This window comes from Nanorana parkeri, unplaced genomic scaffold, assembly GCF_000935625.1.
Source record: "Nanorana parkeri isolate BGI_ZX_2015 unplaced genomic scaffold, ASM93562v1 scaffold1592, whole genome shotgun sequence".
NCBI classification, from domain to species: Eukaryota; Metazoa; Chordata; class Amphibia; order Anura; family Dicroglossidae; genus Nanorana; species Nanorana parkeri.
The window spans coordinates 87687-89438 of NW_017307860.1; the positions used below are offsets into that span (position 1 = coordinate 87687).

Here is a 1752-nt window from a genome sequence, read left to right on the forward strand (position 1 = left end):
TCTTGGTTTTGCTGCAGGCCATGAACTTCCGTGTGGCCCATGCTCGTCAACCTCCCTGCGGCTGGTCTCCTGAATGTCTTATAGATGTGAAGAGATTACTTATGGGACAGAAGCTTTCGTTCCGTGTTGTCCACGTGGATCAGAAGGAACTGCCGCGGTATTCAGTCGAAGTTTCTCTACCGGAGTCAGGTTTGAGCTCCTCCTTCCCTTTTACAGCCCTGTGTAAAAACTGAGGGGAATGTGTTGAGTTTGTACTTATGCTAAAACCATATGATATCCTCCCAGTCGCCCTCCTACTCACTTTGAACTGGTCTTCCCCACACCACTCCCCCAATGACCCAAAGGGAAACTTATTGGGAAGAACCATTTTCCTCTCAACAATGGGACAAATTGCTTCCCAAGTGCACCCAATCCCTAAAGGTGCAGCTCTGAATTTCGCTCGCAAATGGCGAGCACTCATTGGTCAGAGCAGTCACCTGACCAATAAGAAGCGCTTCTTAGCTAGAAGCGCTTCTCATTGGTCAGTGCATTCAGCTGACCAGTCACACATTTTTTTTTCATTCCCCCTCCCATGCTGCTTTAAGGACTTCGCTTAAATGATGCGTCTTGATCCGATCATCTTCCTTCCACTTGTATTGAGAAGTCCCTCCAGCGCTGGTGCCGGTCTCTCATCCAGCGCAGACTCCTCGGGTCCAACAGTGTCTGTCCGACGTGCCCGCTCACGGCCGCATGCATTTATCTCCACTGTGTCTCTCCTCCTTCTCCCCGCCGAAGAGCTCTACTGCGCATGCGCCCGCCCCATCATCCTGCTCAGCCGCTCGAGCAGCTCCAGTTCTTCAGACGGGAGCGAGCGGCAGTGACCAAGGTAAGTAATCACCTTTATGTTTTTGTAAATGTTTTTGCATATATCTGCTGTTTGCTAGCCGTTGATGTATGCAAAAAAAAAAGTGTTTATACTTCAACTGCTCGCCATTTGTGAACGAAATTCGAAATCCGGAGTGCAGGGCTGCTCTGGACAGCAGTACGGGGAACGAATAGTGCACCTGCACCAGTAGAGGGGAAAGAGCGTTTGTGGAAAGGTAAGTATAGGGGGGGGGGGCATTTACAAACTCACGTACGAGCAGAGGGGCAACCCGGCACGATTTGGGCGTATCTGGGATCCATGGCTGTCCTCCTCTAACACATCTGTAGAGATGGTGTAACATACTGAATACACTCTCTCATTCTTTAGCCTATTGACCCCCATCTCTGGTTCTCTGAAGCCCTGATGTATTTCCCACCATATTGACTACATGTGGGTCCAACTCCCTATGTTGTATACTCCCTGCGTTGGAGCGTGACTACCACGTATTGAATCTTGTAACCAAATACTTGTGTAACCTTGTAATCGTATGTTTTTCTGATATGTGAAGAGGATGTAGATATTGCATAATTGCCTGGGTTATGTTGACCCGATTGCTGTATGTATGAAGGTTGTTTGTTATTTGATTGTGTCTCTGACACTTGGAAAACTCAATAAAAAGCATCAAAAGCGGGGGCAGATTGGAGTGGTAATTGACACCGGCTTCTGGCAGCATTCCTGAGGACTATCAGTCCATTCCTCTTGAGCAATGGCCTCCAGTTCACTAATATTCTTGGGTTTGCATGCTGCAACCTACTTCTTCAAATCCCACCAGAGATGTTCTATGGAGTTCAAGTCAGGTGACTGTGATGGCCACTGTAGAATCTTCCAGGACCAAGCCTTGGGTTTTT

The 1752-nt window shown here is 48.2% G+C and overlaps 1 protein-coding gene across 1 annotated transcript in view; it reads left to right on the forward strand.

Moving 5' to 3' along the window:
- TDRD1 (tudor domain containing 1) overlaps positions 1–1752 on the forward strand; it is a 54628-nt gene that overhangs the window by 19374 nt on the left and 33502 nt on the right. Inside the window, exon 9 of the mRNA XM_018570757.1 lies at positions 18–189. Coding sequence (XP_018426259.1) covers positions 18–189 — 172 coding nt within the window. The remainder of the gene's footprint in view (positions 1–17; positions 190–1752) is intronic.